The sequence below is a fragment of the Rutilus rutilus genome (assembly GCF_951802725.1).
Source record: "Rutilus rutilus genome assembly, chromosome: 11".
NCBI classification, from domain to species: domain Eukaryota; kingdom Metazoa; phylum Chordata; class Actinopteri; order Cypriniformes; family Leuciscidae; genus Rutilus; species Rutilus rutilus.
Genome location: NC_140216.1, coordinates 30,465,754 through 30,483,682, shown reverse-complemented (window position 1 = coordinate 30,483,682; position 17,929 = coordinate 30,465,754). Strand labels below are relative to the sequence as shown.

The 17,929-nt window shown below is 37.5% G+C and overlaps 1 protein-coding gene across 1 annotated transcript; it reads right to left on the bottom strand.

Annotated features, from left to right (window-relative positions):
• Window positions 1-210: 210 nt before the first annotated feature.
• Window positions 211-17,929, bottom strand: slc2a3a (solute carrier family 2 member 3a). Its single transcript, XM_084422968.1, has 11 exons — window positions 17,714-17,929; window positions 16,621-16,741; window positions 13,362-13,460; window positions 12,179-12,339; window positions 7,676-7,916; window positions 7,178-7,340; window positions 5,147-5,334; window positions 2,738-2,842; window positions 2,544-2,642; window positions 2,222-2,425; window positions 211-705 (listed from the first exon to the last, which is right to left on the bottom strand). Exons 2-11 carry the CDS (start codon window positions 16,633-16,635, stop codon window positions 355-357), a joined length of 1,626 nt encoding a protein of 541 aa, XP_084279094.1. The 5' UTR covers window positions 16,636-16,741; window positions 17,714-17,929; the 3' UTR covers window positions 211-354.

The following is a 17,929-nucleotide window of genomic DNA, read 5'->3' as shown; positions in this document are numbered from 1 at the left end:
TGTAAAAATTCCCTTTTTCAGTTCGATTTGATATAGCAAAACTGATAAAACTGCACTAAAAACTCACAAACAGTTATAAATTAGCAATAAAAAGATAAAACCCTTAAAACTAATCAATATTGCACCAAACCATCAATTGTCAAACTACACAATAATATAAGCTCATGTGCTATGAACTCTCATATCCTTTCAAAATCTAGCTAGGTGATCTGTGACATTCCACTGTGGGTCTGAACTTAATCTGTTTACCTTAAATAATCTCTTTCCAGTAAATAACCTCTAATATTATATTTCTATCTTCAGTGATACATGTCATGGCTTTAATCATATTTAGCTATATAGTTACACCATTTTTTAGATGGCGGAATTATTTTTCTCCTCTTTATTAGAATCTACCAGTGGCTGGGTAACTGAGCTACGTTTTTCTTCCACCTTTGCGGCATCATTTGAGCTGGACCCCTTTTCTGTGGAAGATTTGGAAGCTTTCACCAACGGGACTTTCTCTTTGACCGGAGAGGCGGGAAGTGCGACGACTCTGCCTGCCTCCTCCACAGAGGTGGCAGCCGGAGGCGGAGACCCACTAAAACCACAGGCGATCTCATCGAAAGTTCGCCCTTTGGTCTCTGGAACTTTGAAGTACGTAAAGATGAAGAAGAAGATGAGGAAGATCATGAATATAATGAAGACATATGGCCCGCACAGCTCCTGTAATTCACAAGCAATGAGAAGAAAAGTTAATTCTGATATTGTGCACACATTTTAACACAAAATAAGATTACAATAACCCAGTATTCAAGTGATACAAATTTATTATAATTGGAAAATTATTTCAAAACCTTATTATAATGGGTTAGATTCAAGTTATTTTAAATTCAAGTTCAAATAATTTTTTATGTGAATGTTTAATTTGAAAGTTGGATTTCCATACAAAATTATTCATAGTTTTACTTTCATAGTATTCATAGTATTGTAAAAAAAACAATACAGTAGTTTTAAGTGGTTAAAGTGATAGCAATTGATTCTAATGGTGCAGTAAGCGATTTTTGAAAGACGCTGTTTAAAAAAAGTGGATCGTACCAAGCACCAAAACACACTTGTATCCAATCAGCAGTAAAGGGCGTATACAAACATGATGGGGGAGGTGTACATGTCAGTGTACAAGACATACATCAGCAGAACGACTATAGAAAGAGAGAGATGGCAGAGAAAACACAAAAGAGGAAAATGCCAGGGGAATATAACTTTAAAAAGAAGGGTTACAATCAGGCAAGAGGAAGGACCCACATTAATATCGGAGAAGCTTTCCAGCGCTGGAGAGACCTTAAAGCTATACTGTGTGATATTTTCCCCCATCTAGCGGTGAAATTGTATATGACTACCCAGTGAATATTAGTTTCTGTTCCTTTCAATTCCGAGGGCGTTTTAACTCCTACGGTGGCCGTATTATTCCAAGATTAACATGGCTTCCAGTTCGACTTCGTCCATGAGTGTTCCTTCAAGTGATGAGGTTACTTTAGAAAACTATTACAAAGTGCATTTAGTTATTTAGTCAAATAACAATCTGTTAATAGCAATCTTTCAAATCTGCCGGCAGTCGCCAGTAATCTCCCCCTCGCATTCGTCACGGTGTCACTGAGTGTAAAATGCGAAAGGCGAAGCTTGAATTTCCAGGTATGTCCCTCTTTGGCGAATGTATTTTCAAGATGGAGGCGCAACATGGCTGCCGCCATTCGAGCGACTCGCTCGTATGTATTATAAATGGCAGATTTTACGCTTACGAGAATACTTTATTAGTTGGTGGACGTAATTACACATGAATGAGCACATATACTTTTGATAGAACAAAGTGTTTTTTGCTAAGAATCAACTTTACTTAAAAAGTTACACACTGTAGCTTTAAATAGGCCTGAAAACGGATGCCAAGATTCCTTTATTTCTTCTCGATACGCGAGTAATGTTGGTTTTGCTGTGTTTCATAGAACTAAGATATGCTGTCTTTTTCTTTTGGTTCCCCTTTTAGTGACCGCTATAACCCCTTAATCGTGTCACATTTTCGTTGCCTGTGTTGCATACCGTTTACGTGAATGTGGCGGTGGAAGCATCAAGATATGGGTGTGATCCTTTGGGTAGGGACGTGTTTGTTTTGGTGATTTCAAATATTAACAGTGTTTACCAGAAATGGCTTACTGCACCTTTAAATATCAATCTAAATTAAACTCACCTCCAATTTAGGGAAGCTGACTCCCACAAGGAAGTTGGCTGTCCAGTTGGAGCATCCTGCAACGGCCATGGCAGCAGGACGTGGCCCCTGGGAGAACAGTTCAGCCACTATGAACCAGGGAATGGGTCCAGGGCCCATCTCGAACATGGCCACAAAGCCAAAGACTGCAGCAATGCTGAGGTAGCTTAGAGACTCAATGTCCTTCTGCTCAAGGACAAAGGTAAGAAAACATAGGTATGACATTAACATTCCCATGATGGCCAGATATTAACAGGGCCTGTTTTGAATCTGTAGCAAAATGAAAACAGACAAAAGGACCCACCAATAAGAGAGCGATTGTCATGGCCAAGGCGCTGATGGCCATCCCACCCAAACCAATAAGGTGCAAAGTTCTCCGTCCCGCTCTCTCAACCAAGAATAGCTTTTAGAAAAGGATAAAATGGAAACATTATCTCAAACACATCACAGTTACAGTACACATAGATTTATCCTAAAGTTAAATGATTAAATACTTACAGATACTACAGTAAAGACAGTGTTAACTACTCCGGCTCCGATGGTGGCGTAAATGGGCTGAGTCACTCCGGCTGATTCAAAAATACCAGTTGAGTAATAAAATACCTTGGAGAAACAGGAAGAAAAGGCAAAATGGTTAACTAAAGAATGAAAAGTGACAGTAAAATGAGAACGCGATTGCATATTAAACACATTCAAAACATATCTTTCATTTGAAAGACACATTTTTCCATCTTAAAAATATATCTAAATTACGACACATGCAGAAAAGTTAGTTCATGCGTTCATGGCCTCAAGGCTAGATTATTGTAATGCTCTACTGGGTGGCTGCCCTGCACGCTTAATAAACAAACTACAGCTGGTCCAAAACGCAACAGCTAGAGTTCTCACTAGAACCAGGAAGTATGACCATATTAGCGTGGATCTGTCAACATTGCATTGGCTCCATATTAAACACTGCATACATTTTAAAATCTTGCTAATTACTTACAAAGAACTAAATGGTTTAGCTCCTCAGTACTTGAGCAAGCTCTTAACATATTATAGTCCTTCACGTCTATTGCGATCTCAAAATTCTGGCCAGTTGATAATATACAAAGAATAACAAATCTTTTTCCTATTTAGCAGAATTAGCACCCATATGCTACCCATATACCCATATGGAATAGTCTTCCTGGCCTTGTTCGGGAAGCAGACACACTGTGTCAGTTTAAATATAGACTAAAAACCATAGACTGTAAAAAAATATGGACGTAGTGTCATCACCCGTAGGTTTCTGAAGAGCATTTTTGAAGCCTAAAGTGGGCGGAGCCGGCCGTCGCCATCTTGGCCTTGCGTCACTCCCGGATAACAGAAAATAGGCAAACAGGCGGGGCGTGAGTGGAGCTGACCTGGCTATCTGAAATCACCTAGCTCGACGTGATCGAGTTAGCTGATGATGTAAAGCCAATTAAACGTTCCTATTTTTGCCCTTCGAAATATTATAATAGTTAAAAGACATGGCTACAAGTGAGACTGTGTATTACTTCGAGAGTGTTTGTGTGTGACAGTGATTTATGTGCATACATGTCCGTCACTCTTTCATGGTCCGTCAGCGCGGCATTGCTCAAGTTCGTAGAGAGCTTATTCAGTCCATTTTAAATTCTGATTTTGGCCGTCTCTCAAATGGGTTAAACCATAGATATATTGCCTTTGAAGTGCAAGTAAATACGCTAGAAAATCCGCGCTCATTCATGTGCATTTATTGCATGGACGGAGAAAGCGCCGACGCCTGCATGATTTCATCTGACGACGGTACATAAGCATATTATAATCCATCTGTTCCGTGAGAGCAGAACGAACGAGTATTTATTGACGTTTTAAATTTGAAAACCCCAAAAAGCAACGAAATTGTCAGACATCCATTAGTGCAGGTTCACGGAGGAAAACAACTGAAATACAGCGCTGGTTGTTCTCTCGAACGATAACGACGGAATCCAAAAACGTGGGCTTTGTACCCAAGTATTAAATTGTATGAAATAATCCCGAAAAAAAGCACAAACACTGCAGAGATGGCAAGTTCAGCAGCAACATTTGCTGAGGTGAAGTGACGGCTAGTAACAGCAGACAAACGGCTAGCACTGACAGCGGCAATCCATCTGTCACTCAAGTGGCCACTGGCCACACCCTTAAATTTAAATATTAATCAACTAAACGGACGAGTTATAAAATAATTCACCCCCCTCACAGTTGTTATGAAGGGCAAAATTAGCTGTATAGACCAAAGCCACATAGAGATCCAGGCTGTAAACATATTTTTTTCTGCTGTAAAGTTGGTAATTTTAACATGAGGGAGATACAGATTTGACTCACTTCTGCAGCCAGGCCAAGCGGCCAGTCAATGAATTGCAGTTTAACTCACTTCCGTGTTGGTTTCAAGAGAGAGAAGGGGAGGTTGCCGCTTGCTAAAAACACATCTCTTTAACCTGGCATACACATAACACATTATCAATTTCTATTATTCAATCCCCTGTGAAGGCCTCATCGACATGACAGCCATCAGCACAGATCCTCAGCAAAGACCACAAGAACCAGACAGGTCCTCTTCACAAACCCTATGGCCAGCTTTGGCGCCATACCAGCGTGATGAATCAATCTTCAAGCGATAGGAACTGGATAAATATTTTAATGCTACTGATCCCGATCTGAATTCTGACTTGTTGTGATGCAGCCTGAATCATAATCACACTGTGTTCGTTCATTGGCCAGAGGAGAACTGCAAGTTTAGTAGGACATCCAACTAAAACATCCAAATATTTACTCAGTTCACGAAGTATGCATATTGTGAACAATATACACATCCTGTACATTGTTTTACATTCAAAATAGTAGGCAGTATGCAAATGCATTTAAGTAAATGATGTCACTCACAGCATTGATGCCAGAGAGCTGCTGGGACAGTTGCAGCATGACAGCGATGAGCAGAGGCTGGCGGTAAGCAGCAGAGCGGAAGAGCTCTGGGATGGTCACCTTCTTCTCCATGGCCATCTTCGCACTCTCTTCCTTCATCTCCTGCATGTCCTTCCCAACATCCTCATAACCACGGAGACGCACCAGTGCTGGGGGACAATATAATGGAGGTTTGGTGACTTACCATAGAAATCTAATCTTTCTATTTATTCCTGTGATGGTAAAGCTGAATTTTCAGCAGCCATTATTCCAGTGTTCAGTGTTACATGATCCTACAGAAATCCTTCTAATATGATGATTTGATGCTCAGGAAACATTTCAGATTATCAGTTTTGAAAACAGCTGCTTCATATTTTTGTGGAAACAATGAAACCGTTTTTTTCAAGATTCTTTGATGAATATTTCAAAAGAACAGCATTTGTTTGAAATAGAAGTCTTAATATTAATTCTAAACATTCTAAATGTTTCCATGCTGGATAAATTATACGTTATGATGCATAGTATGGTATACACAAGGAAAAAAACAAATATATTATCCTAACCTGTTATTGACATTTTAAAAGTGAATCATATGTGTGTATTTTTTGATGATTTATAGGGGAAAAGGCAACCATTACATCAACGATGTCAAAGAAGATGCCAAAAGCTGCTGTTGGACTCAAGCTTTTGATTCCTCTATGAGGAACAGTAAACCACAATACCAAAGAAGGGATTGTTTCTGCATCTTAATTTTTTACTGTCAGAAAACACTTGTTACCAGGCTAGTTTAGTGAGTCCGCTAGAATAGGTGCTGTGTCTTTTCTTCTTAGCAAGCAATAATGACCACTGATGACTTTCATTAAAATAAAACAAACTGTTTACTGAAGCTGTGTGCAGTATTATGCAGGTATTATCTTTCTCTTCTCTTTTCTTTACTGCACACTCCCACTAAGTATTATGGGTAATTCTAATTTATTCTTATACCTGAACAACATCATAAATGGCAATGGCACTGGTTCTATTATTATTGAAGACAATTAATTAAACATTCCATTATTACTATTATTACTCTAATTAATTCATAACAATATGAGGTGAGAACATTAAGATTCACAACAAATTATATCAATAAAGTTTATGAAAAACCTACTGCCAAAACAAAACAAAACAAAACAAAGCAAAACAAAACATTGCAATGCCAGTTCTTCTAACATGAATTTTGAATTCAGAAAAGTGAATGAGTTATTCTCTAATAGTCTGCATCTTAAATGTTTTTTGGTAAACACATTACTGAATGTCCTAGAAAATGGTGGGTGGGACGTGGTAATGTTTTTACAATGTTGGGGAAATGATAAGTCATAATGGGAAGTCATAACAACGTTTGTGCAACATAATGAAAATACATTTTTTTTATATTAGTAAAACATGTATTAATAATGTAGGTAAAAACAAAAATGGCTTAAAGATATAGTGTGTCATTTCTGCGCCACCTAGCATAACAAAACATATTTGCAAAGACAGTGATTGTTTTCATACAGGGTTCCTGAAGACTCTCCATTTGCCATTGGTTGCCAAACAGAATTTCCAAAAGCTGTGCAACAGTAGCTGGCATCTATTAGTCATTCATCTGGTGTAAAATGAATCATGTAGTAAATGTGACTATAACTTAGTTTTTTTCCCATCCTGCCACAGTCAATGATGAGCTGTATATGTTATTTAATAAAGGGCTTCTGTTTAAACAGATGTTTTAGCTCATTTTGTCACCAGCACATAATTAGCATTGAGTGGGAACATGAGGTTAAGTGCATTTGGCACAATACTAATCCCAAAGAAATGAATGCAGTTAAAAAAAATATTTTAAGCTCTATCGATTACTTCCACTGAGAAATATCTTGCTTGCTGAGATATTTTCAATGTTTAGTGCTGATAAAATCGTGCACATGTGGGGTGTTTTTCAAATAATTATGGCTGCAGCTCAGTGGAGATAAAGCTAATTTGTGATCTCTCTCGTACCTTTGCGGGCCTTTTCTTCCTCGTTGAGGTTGATGAGCAGGTAGCGAGGGCTCTCTGGACAGAACGGCAGCAGTATACACTGCAGGATGGCTGGTAGCACGGTTAGAGACAGAAGTAAAGGCCAAAGCTTTTGTGAACCCAGCAGACTCTCCAGACCAAAGACCTAGATGAAAAGGACACAATACAAAAAGTTTAAAACTGATTAAGTTATGATAGCATAAATTAGGCTCGCAAACTGAAATATTAATTGGCAGATTCAACTAGAAGGTTACTATAATGTAATAGCATTGCTAATTAGACGGAATATCATCCTCAAGGCTTTTTTGTGGCACACACATAATGTATAATGAGGCCACAAGGCTCTTGAAATAATTTATACTTTTTTTTTTTTCTTATAAACCATCTGGTCATGACACACAAAATCAAAAAACTTTTTTCCAGTCTCTTACTAATATGTAATTTAGCAACAAATTAAATTGCTGACATAGAATGCTTTACCTGTGCAATTAAGATGCCCAACACAACACCAAGCTGGTGCAGGGTCCCGAAGGCCCCACGGAGGGGAGTGGGCGACACTTCCCCAACATACATTGGAGTGAGACCAGTAAAGAGGCCACAGAACAGCCCAATAACCAGCCGACCGGCAATGACCATCTCATAGGAGTAGCAGAGAGTACACAGTCCCATGAGACTCCCACCAATCAGAGCCAAGATATTCACGAGGAACATCGACTTGCGTCTGTAGAGAGAAAAACAAGCAGACAGGGAGGGAGTTCAATTGAATTAGAAACGCAAATTCAACAGCAAATAGAGGAAATTAGAAAAATGACAGCAAGAAAGAGAGGAACAGGAACAGGAAGAGTGTTAAGACATAATTTTTGTCTTTGGAAGAATATGCCCTTTAGATTTTGTCAATATTCATTGTGTCATATTCATTCATTACATTCCATTTTGCTCTGACAAACATTACATACTTTTAGTTGACAAAAATGTGCAAAATGACAGAATAAAACATGTCAAACTGTAACAGACCAAACTCTAATGAAATATATATATATATATATATATATATATATATATATATATATATTGTCATGATGTCAGTTTGTTTTGATTTCTGTTCTTGTCTGTGTTTGGTTAATCTGTCAATAGGGGTTATGCGGAACGCCCAACGTTCGAACCGGAAAACGGGTATAAACATTTCCGGTTTGCATTACTGTACGCATCTGCAGCGGTAGGTTATCTCTGAGGTAACTTATTTTGCGCTTTTTTTAGAATACAATTCTTATTTCTGTTTTAATAAAAATGTCACGAATGCTTAAGTATCAGAAAATAAAATTTTATAAAAAAAATAAAATGCAGTCTTCATTTGATTGTTTTAATCATCTGCAAGCAAATATAAAAGGTTAAACTACTATGATAGCATACAAGTCTAAACTAACTTACTGATAGTTAGCTACCTCTACATCGGGTGCCATTAGCAAAAGCTACATATACTAACTTACATACCTTCATAATCATGAATAAATGAGGAGGCGTAAAAACTTAAATCCTTTATCTACCGAAGTACTCGGGGCTCTGGACGTCCGTTTGGCAATACGATGTACATCTGAAATGGATAGAATGGGTAGCTCCTGTAAACACCGGCTATAAAAGGTCGCCATTCCTACGCTGTGTTTACCTCAGTAGCTGACGACCGGAAGTAGTTATACCCGTTTTTGTAGAACCCGGAAGTATGTTCCGCACACTGATCTATATAGAATGACTGGATAGCTCATGACGTCATGAACAGTGAAGCCACCGCGCCGCCATATTGGTATTCCCTAGTGAGCTCATGCGTTCTATTGAATCAATAGGAAATTGAATGATTTGACTGAAAAAACATTGCCTAACAAGACACCGTTTTAAAATCTAAAGTCTCCCTGCACATTTTTACAACGCAAACACCCTTAGCTTTTAAATGGGTATTTGTTTAAAGTCGAAAATTTTTCCTGCTTATTAAAAAACGGCAATTTCTTTGCAAAAGGAATTAAAAGCTGTACGAGAACACTAGTCGGCCTTCACTGAAAAGCTATCTTCACAGGTAAGAAAAACAGTTTGATACTATTAATTAAATAGTGAATGCTAAAGACCTATATTTTTTTGAATTGGTGAATATTCATGTGAATATTGTTTCGTAGCCACGTCCGAATTAATAATACCTCAGCACAATACTAATTTGTTCCCTCGTTTTATTATATTGTGGCCACGTTGTAATTCGTTAAATCAAAATGAGGGAGGGAATTAGTTAAACGTGTCCACGATTTATTAAAACGAGGGAACAAGTCGTCGTAACAACGAATTATTTAGATCAGTGGACAGAGCGCATACAAGCAGAGACAGCCACGGCCGCGCGCGCGCACTCTCAGCGCCTTCAAACAACCCGAGCGCTGTATTGCTCTCTCTCCCTCGCGCATATCAACATCAATTCACACAATATTAAAAGGTCGGAAGGCCGATTGTGTTTTATAGATTAGTAGTTTGTTCATATAAAGTGTTTGATTAGCAAGTTACATGTTCAGGAAATGCTTAATACAAATTGTATCGGGTTATTGTTGTAACAGTAAACGGACTCTGCACGAAGCTCTTTTGAAGCTGTCAAATGGTGTCGCTATTGGACACTTAATTGTGATTATTGCTGCTCTGAGGTTTCTTATAGGCTACTGTTGACTGTTTTATCGTTGATTTTTGAAGAAGCAGCAGCTCTTGCCTCGGAGAAAACAACATGGGCATAGCGACAATTTTGCATATAAATTACTACTTATAGGGCTTGAATTACTACCTGTGGGCAGTTGTTCTACATCCCTTTGTGAACGTCGTCTTACACTTGTATGCTGCACATTGGGTCATCTTAAAAGTGCCGTCGGAGCTACCAATCTCTGTATAACAGGCATTGGAGCCCTCTGCTGGTAGGGAATCGTAAGATGGCCGCTCGAACACTTCCGGTGGCTTCACGGCCTAGTGGCAGTTTAGAACGAAATGAGCTATCCAGTCATTATATAGATCAGTGGTTCCGCATAACCCCTATTAGTTCAGTTCTGTCTTTCCCCGCCCCCTGCCTGTTTGTTTCCATGGTTACTGTTTTGATTTGAGTTTCAGTTCAGGTGTGTCCCATTTATTAGTCTCATTAGTTCCTCTGTTTTCTGTCTATTATTTAAGCCTTAGCTGTGTCTGAAACTGCTCACTCGTTCACTCATTCACTAATCCCTACATAGTGAATGGCAGTTGAGTGCACTACATCAGCAAAGAGTGAACGAAAATGAGTGAGCGAATTCGGACGTTGACATAATTATCACGCGTTGACATAATTATCAGAGCTCGGACAATTTCGTCATAAACATTACCTATCCATCATTTCCTTTTTTGGCTGTATGAATTGTATGTAACAATTGTATGTATGTATTTTTCACGTTTATTGCGTTATTTGATATTTAAAAAAAAAAAGATAATAAAAACACTTGCTTGTCATATTTATTTACTTTTTACATTTATAATTATATGTGAAAATAAAAGAGAACAAAACACTACACAACACATTTGTTTATTCAAATATAGATATAACGGTATATATATAAATAAATAACCAGCCGTCTGGTCTTATAAATGATTGTTTTCTATCTCGCGTGCGCCGTCGCCATGGTGACGTTGTTGTTTATTTTTCATTCGCGCTCTATCGCCTTATCGTGTTGGATTGTGGGAAATAGTGTCTCAGCAAGTGTACATCGGATGTACACTCGAATTCAGAGAGGATTGTGGGTAAAAGTAGTGAACGAATGTAGGGAATGATGTCGTTCACTCAGAATTCGGACACCACTACAAAATGGCCGACATCCTAAATAGTGCACTATATAGTGGATAGGGAGCAATTTCAGACACAGCTCTTGTGTTTCTTTCAGTTCTTTGTAAGTTCTACGTTGCGTTGAGTTAGTTGTTCTGGGAATTATTTTGTGAAGTTTGAGTTTGTTTTTGAATAAAGCTGCTGCACTTAGATCCTGTTTCATCTCTGCTGCAACCACCGTGTAACATACTGTATATATAATAATATAGTAATAATATTCTAAAATAATATACTAACATAATACTTATACTAACATACAGTATAAGTAATAGTAATTCTTATATTGATATAATAATATGCTATTTTTAATTAATAGTTTATATATAATAGAATTTTATTATTTTCAATGTTTAATATTTTTTTAGAAAGTGACAACTGGCTATTTTACTTAATAGAAAGTTCAAAAGAACAGCATTTATTTGAAATATTACTTAGAACCTTTTGGACGAATAAACGTCAAACTTAAAAAAACAGGGAGGGTGACAGAGGAGGCCACAGAAAGAAAGCAGAAAAAGAACAATGGCCACTGAGCACACATGAATGCTTGCCTTGAATGTGAATGTTCTGACAATGTGGACAGCGTGTAAGCAGACAGGAAGACAGAGGTCAATTCTTCTACTCTGAGTGATCTCATTTCGTTAAACTGCTTTATTATTCATAAAGCATTTACTCTCCAGTTAAAGCACCATTGTGAGTTACTCTGACATACTCTGATGTATATGGCTCAGGATTCAATGGCTACACTAAACTTCTCTGTATATATTTGCTACATTTTTGCTACATGTATTGATTCAAATTAAACAGAGAAGACAAATGATGGAGATAATGTTGACTGGGAAATGTCAAAAGCCAGGTTCAAATCCACAATGCCAGCATTAGCGTCATGGTGCAGTGTACTAGAAAAAATGTGTTAAGCACTAAGCCATGGCTCTGACCTCAATGTGTCTTTACCAGGGATTGCAAATCTATATGAGTACTGACACGGAAGAAGTCACAAGGTTTAAATTTCTTTCTTTCTAGCACAGGACTTCAGAGCACAGGACTTCCACAAAATATCCAGGTTTCCGCCAAATTTAAATTAGTCAACATTTGCCATATCAAGCATTAGATGAATTTCCACTTACCTTCCAAATTTGTTGGCTATCACACCGACACTGAATGATCCCATCATTCCACCCACGCTAAAGATGGCCACAGCAAAACTCCACACAATGGTGCACATGCCCGGTTTGATGGGCTCCCCGTAACGCTCCATCCATGTGGCGTTGAAGAACTCCCGCAATTTCTAAGAGGTTATAAAAGGTTCACATTTAAAATGGTCAATGCATAATTCTCATTTTATACTTTTCATACTTATTATTCCAAAGAAAATAATATGAATGATGAATAAGTACACTACTTTTCAAAAGGGGGGTTCATACTACACATTTTGTTCCTTTGACCTTAGACTGGAAACGCAAGCTCATGCGAAAAGTTTCACTGCAATCCATAGTTCAAGTTCGGTGAACTCTGACCTGTCCAATTAGCAGAATTCACGTGACCAGTAAAAGATCTATACGTCACAGCGTGACCTCTTGGCTGAATTAAAAGAACGCATATGTTTTCAGTAAAATCGAGTAGATTGTATATTATTAAATTTTGAATGTATTACTATTTATGTTGAATTCATGTTCATAAAGACGCAGCAAAGTGTGATGTCATATCGTGACCGTTACAGTGTCTCACATAAATTACATTTTAAATTATATTCAGATAGACATCGTTTTTTAAATTGTAATATTTCACAATATTATCATTTGTACTGTATTTTTGATCAAATAAATGCAGCTTATTTGATCAAAAATACAGTACAAATGGTAATATTGTGAAATATTACAATTTAAAAACCGATGTCTATCTGAATATAATTTAAAATGTAATTTATTCCTGTGATGGTAAAGCTGAATTCTCAGCTTCATTACTCCAGTCTTCAGTGTCACATGATCCTCCAGAAATCATTCTAATATCGAATGTCGATTTGGTGATCAAGAAACATTTATATTTTATTATCAATGTTAAAAACAGATGTGCTGCTTAATTTCTCCAGGATTCTTTGATAAATAGAAACAACATATATTTGAACTCTTTTGTAACATTGTAAATGTATTTACTGTCACTTTTGATCAATTGAAAGCACCCTTGCTGAATATTAGTATTCATTTATAAAAAAATATATATATCTTACTGACCCCAATCTTTTAAACGATTGTGTAGGTGTGTTTGAACATTTGATAGGTACTATACACACACATACACACACTCACTAACCTGTTCTGGTGCATTGATGACTCCTGTGTTGTAGCCAAACTGCAGGGAGCCAATTACAGCCGTTGACAAAGAAAACAGGAGGTAGCATGTTACCTGCTTCTGTAAAACAAGAGAGGACAGTCAGGCTAGTTGATCATCATTGTAGTTTGACTATTTTTTTATTTTTTTTTATTTTGACCACCAACTGATTGACACCAATAACACAAATATCTTACAAAAACACACAAAATTATGTATATAAAAAGACTAAATTATGCATACATTTATAAAACATTTTAACAACATTAAAAGACGTCATTTTAATCTTGCTTTTTCTTGCGTTGTGTGTTGCTTTAAAGTCTACTGGCTATTAACCAAATTCTTTCATTAACATTTGCTTGACTGATTTCTTCTAAGAGAAAGTAGACACTGCGCAACGCTTCGACTGATGTAGTAAATAATGGGACGTAAACAAGGCAGCAGCAAACAACATGATAAAGAGCTCATCTTAATCATCACAAATCAGCCATGTCCTAAAACGCCCTGCCTTCAGCTGTAAGACAACACTGCGAATACACATTCCAGGTTTCTAGGGCAGCAGTGCTGACACTGTGAATTTTGAAGGGCTGTGTGATGCTGAGATTTCAGACATTCGACACAGATGACCTTAATCCTACAGAAATCGGACTACATCAAAAGGGGTTCATAGTGTTTACCACAAACTGTATAAATACAATGGTGGACCAAGGATATATGGCTGCAGGTCGATGCTTTGTTGCAGGGCTTTTCTTGCACAGCATTTGACCTTATCTAAGCAATCTAGATGCAATTGTCTGAAAGAAATTAGACTGAAATTGTACTGTAGATCAATAGCATCATTTCCTTTTAATCGGATCCTATTATTCCTATAACTCGCTCTCCCTCTCTTCCGCACTCATAAAAATACTCTCAAGTCACGATGACTCAGTGAAATACGTTTCAAAGCTATTGTCATCTGACAAATGCATTCTGAGTCAAATGCTCAATTTGGAAATGTATTAAAAGGTTAGTTCACCCAAAAAAAAATGTTTCTGTCATTAATTACTCACCCTCACGTCGTTCCAAACCCGTAAGACTTTTGGTCATCTTCAGAACACAGATGAAGGTCTTTGTGATGAAATCTGAGAGCTTTCTGTCCCTCCATTGACAGCTACGCAACTACCACTTTGACGCTTCAAAAAGTTCATAGCGATTGTAAATCTAATCCAAATGAATTGAGCGGTTTAGTCCAAATTTTCTAAAGAGACACAATTGCTTTATATGAGGAACAGATTGAATTTGGGATTTTATTCACATATAAACATTCATCAACTAACACATCAGTTGTGGTAAACGGAAGCTCAAGCATGTTCATTTGACGTGCGAGAACCAATGAGGTTCATTCTCGTGTGTTACGCATCACGTTCGAGCTTCCACAATAAACCAATGGCTACGTTTACATGCACACCTTTTGTTTCAATCGGACTGAATTTCCGATTGATGAATCTGAACAGTGTTTACATGAACGCTAAACATGTGATCAGGTTGATGTGCGTGTTTATATGTCACAAGCTTCAAGTCGGAATATAGCCTATTTTTTGACGTGCACACTGCACGAATACAGAGTTTCCCGCTGTTTGCGCATACTAACTATTTTTTCTACATTGGTTCTTTATTTATTTTAGACAGCAGACTTAATATTTATCCATTTCTGGTCATAATTTGGAGTAAATGAACATATGAACCATTGTGCCGTGCTGCTTATATTTATCACGCAGTAAAAAGGCCCCTCCCCACGCCCTGTAGATGAGAATCCGAAACAAGGAATGGTGAGACTTTGTCCTGCTTCACTTCACAGACGCTGAGTGAAAAGAGAATTTTAGAATGACGGGACATTCATTAATATGCCACTTTATTCAACAGGAACAACAGCTTGTTCCGCGCGTCATACGTCATTAAAGCTATTTCAACGTCATTGCATATGTGCAGGTTTTCAATCCGATCAAGTGTTTACATGTTCTCTCGATCGGATTAGAAAAGGAATAAACCACCTCTTTCAATCCAATCGAAATTTCATTGAGATCGAGCTCAATCGGATCGGTTAAGGTGTTTACATGAAGGTTTTTCAGTCCGATTGAGCCATCAATTTGGTTGTATGTAAACGTAGCCAATGAGGTTCATTCTCGTATGTTACGCAGCACGTTTGAGCTTCCGCAAGAACCAATGAGGTTTGATCTTGTGTGTTACGCAGGTACGGTTGAGCTTCTCTTTATGTTCGCTGATCAACGTCTATATGTGAATAAAAGTCTAAATTCAATCTGTTCATCATATCAAATAATCCAGTCTCTTCGGAAAATGTGGAAACCGCTCAATTCATATGGATTAGTTTTACGATCTCTTTATGAATTTTTTGGAGCGTCAAAGTGGTAGTTGCATAGACTGTTAATGGAGGGACAGAAAGGTGTCAGATTTCATCAAAAAGATCTTCATTTGTGTTCCAAAGATGAACGAAAGTCTTACGGATTTGGAACGGCATGAGGGTAATTAAATTATGACTTATTTTAAGTCTTTTAATTATTTTTTTTTTTTTTTTTTTTTTTGGTGAATAGTCCCTTTAAAGAGAGAAAGGTAATGTTACAAGACAACCTTGACAGGAAAGTCGTAACATCTGTAGACAGCTGTGTATAAAAAACATCTAATCTGCTCACAACCTCTTATACTCCCAAAATGATTTAATCTGCTGATGTTGTGAGCATTGAGAGGATTTAAATAAACATCCAATTTAAACATTTTCATCACCCACTCTGCCTCTCTCTCTTGGTCTCTCCCATTTATATCTCAATCAATAGATCTTAGCATCTCTGCCGCTCCCTCATTGTCATAGCAACATCCTGAGGGTAACAGCTGCATTAACATACTTTTCAATGAGACCACACAGCAAACAGCACAACACTGGCAACATACTGGGAGTATGCATGACACTGTTGATTGATCATATTGATTAACTTTTGACATGCATTCAATGCTGAAACAAAGATCACATGAGCTATTCGCATTTAGCTAAAATAGTTCATCAAAGTCAAGCAAAGCATATGGTAGGCACATTCATCACAGTCATTGCATTGATTCCTCGTATGCTACAGTATATGACTCGCATTATGTTGTGTTTGTATACCATTATATACAAGTAAAATGCATTAATGTCATGTTTGAATACACGCAGAGTTGTAGGAACAGATCATTGTACTATCGCAGGACTAACCTTCTCCCCCTCCATCGTTCCAGAGTGGAAACGTCCAAGATTGATGAATTCCGCGTGGACGTGAGGTTGGGCACACAATCTCCTTATACCCGAAATGCGATGCTGTTCGTGACTATTTTACCTTTAAAAAAACGCAAAAATAGTACAACTTTTGTAAATTTGCGTCCTTCAGGCAGTGTGAGAATTATACAACGACTTATTAGACAATGTTGCGCATCATCTCGCGTAACATCTTTTAGCGCTCCTAGCACAGTTAAGTAAGTATCCTACATGTTTTAAACAAAACACAACCGTTGTAGAAACATATGGCCTATGGGATATTAAAATGTAGGCTATACATAATGACAGTTATGTTTTTGCCAATATTATATCCTGAATAACACTACAACAAGCGCTCACCTACTGTTGTGTTACATCTTTAAGCAAACTTGTAAACTTTTGTGATAAAATTAATTTCTGAAACCCGTTTTGGAAGGAATGTTTGTGTAAAAATATGTAGCCTACTTGCATGTAAAAGAAGAAGAGAATATATTCTTTCTTGACCCTTCCCCCCAAACCTTTTGTGATGACCCCGCAAGCCCCTTCCTTTATCCTTTTGCAAAAACGCAAAATAAATAAATTAATTAAAAGGTAACAAAAAAAATCCTATCTAGTTACACTGTTGTTCAACAGGTGCTCCTGCACATTGCTGACTCCACTTTTGGACAAGTGGGTTTGGTCATGTTCTTAACCTCAGCCCTGTTTTTAACATTAAACATTTTACAAGTGTAACATAATTATTTTCGTAATATTCACAGCAAATCTATTTTGTTTGATATAATATATATTTTTAAAAAAAACGACAAATTGTATCAATCATTTCAGCCCCACGTACATGTCTCATACATAATTTTGATCCCGCTGTGCATTGTATTATTTTACAATTAAATACATGTTGTCATAGGCTACTATTTTCCTTTTAAGGAATAAGCTGTATTTACAATTAACCAAATAAGACCATAGAAGACAATAACCAGCATCATGCTACTATGGTAATTCACATGCTATTTAAATATACAATTTAAATGTATATCATCAATTGAGGATGCCTCACCGTGTTTCTCGTGCGTCGTGACCACCCGTTTGCGTGCACGTATCCCGGTGACCCACTGGCACTGACTGAAGTCTAGTGAAATTGCGCACTGGCAATGATGTATTCTTCTATTCTTCACACGTAGCAAATAGATCACACGACAAACCGCACGTTTCTCTTTGACGAAACACCAGCGGTTGAGCACGTAAAACCTCGTCCACGCCCATTTATTTATCC